Here is a 1729-nt window from a genome sequence, read left to right on the forward strand (position 1 = left end):
GACTGGCAAACGATAGTGAAGTGCGCCTGGTGGTGCTGCTGATGGCGACCCCGCTGCACATTGACGGTCTGCTGGAACATTTGGATGCTGCGCTCCACGGCGCCTAGCTCCTTTTTTAGTACGTCAGTCAACGTCGCGATCTGCGCGCTGGGGTCGTCACCGATGATGGACTTCTTGCCTACGAGCTCCAGCAGCTCACGCAGACACAGCTCCTGCTGTCGTAGCTGGTCCGAGATCTGCTGCGCAAGACGCGCATCGCGGGATAGCGGACGGTGAGTCTGCGGTTTTGTCTGGCCAGTCTCAAAGAGCACCGTGATGCCCACGAAGTCGCTGGTGCGGTCCATTACGTGTACCTTTCGGGAGATGCAATTTCGTACCTAAGATAAATAACGTGCTGACTTGAATACTACAATTCCAGTTGAGAATCAGAACGCTTTAGGACAGAGATGGAGGAGGCGACGTTGCGTGCTAAAATTCAGGCTATGAAGAACCTACTGGAGGCCAAGAAACATACATCAGGTGGCGCAGCGCCCATAGCTACAAGCTACAGCTTCTCACGACCCAATTCCAGTCATTATCAGCCGAGAAAATACGGTGCGTCTGGACCAGTGAATCGCTCGTGGAATCGCCATTCGCCGCCTGCTGCCGTGAATCGGAGTCACGTTGGGAGCGGGAGTGCCAATAAGGTTTGGAAGCGAGAAGACACGCCTGTTTCGACGTCGTCGCCTGCGCTGGTGACGAAGCTTCGGAAGAGACCGGTTAGTGGTCTGTTTGCGAGGCAGAGAGTGATTGTCGTTTACCTGAGTGGTGCTGTTGACTGCAGATGAAGGTGACGAGCAACAAACGCAAAAGTATGCAGCTACAGGTGCTACGACTGGAAGACGGAGAATACGCAAAGGCGAACGGGGGCTTCAGTCTCGTCCGGGCTGGAGTGAAGACGCCTACTCCTGCGACCACCGTTGCGAGTGCGAAGCCTACATCGGTAATCCGCTCGAACAGTAGTAGGTTAAGTGTTATGTGTATCAGTGTACCGTGTTGCTTGATCTCAGCTGGTTTGATTGTGCTAGATTCTCTTCATATTGACGGGATAAGGGCCGTCGTCGCGAACGGAGGGAAGCTGTTGAAGCGATGCCCTACGGAAGAACGCAACTTGAATGCTGTTCACAGACGCGGTTTGATGAGCTTAACCACCAAGAGCGGGGCTGCTTGCGCTGCGTGAGTGCTTAACGTGGTACGCATCATATTGCGGTATATTTGTGCTGATCAATGTCACCATTTCCTGCACCCCAGCATCACCCGAGCTAAAGCCACTATGCGACGTGCTCGAAACAAACGCTTCGAGACGAAAAAGCCAGTCAAAGTTCGCACGGAGTACTGCTCCTTTTACAACAGATTCGGCAAGTGTGTGCCTGCTTGTTTTTATGAATGCTGCAGCTAATTTGTGCGCTTAATCTACTGAATGAATGTTAGGTTACTGCAAGAACAAAGAGGAATGCAGGTTTATTCACGACAGTCGACGGGTGTCGATGTGTCGGAAGTTTCTGAAAAATGAGTGCGACGACCCCAACTGCTTGCTGTCACACCAACATGACGAGGTGGAGATACGAATTGGCTTTTGCTACGCTGACTCTCGCTCATACTGTGGTTTCGGCACGGCTTGACGAGAGGCTTGCGGCTACTGTGTTTCTAACTATTGATTGTGTACGTAACTTGTTGTCGTGTATCTTTT

At 52.1% G+C, this 1729-nt stretch overlaps 1 protein-coding gene across 1 annotated transcript; it reads left to right on the forward strand.

The window, feature by feature from the left end:
• Positions 1–84: 84 nt before the first annotated feature.
• PITG_22552 (uncharacterized protein) lies at positions 85–1595 on the forward strand (the record flags this gene model as incomplete). Its single annotated transcript, XM_002909705.1, has 4 exons — positions 85–272; positions 440–758; positions 824–1001; positions 1471–1595. Coding segments are annotated over 4 exons (810 nt in total), but the record flags the coding sequence as incomplete, so codon positions are not given.
• Between the last annotated feature and the right edge of the window lie 134 nt (positions 1596–1729).

Source organism: Phytophthora infestans, genomic scaffold (assembly GCF_000142945.1).
Source record: "Phytophthora infestans T30-4 supercont1.3952 genomic scaffold, whole genome shotgun sequence".
Classification (NCBI taxonomy): Eukaryota; Oomycota; class Peronosporomycetes; order Peronosporales; family Peronosporaceae; genus Phytophthora; species Phytophthora infestans.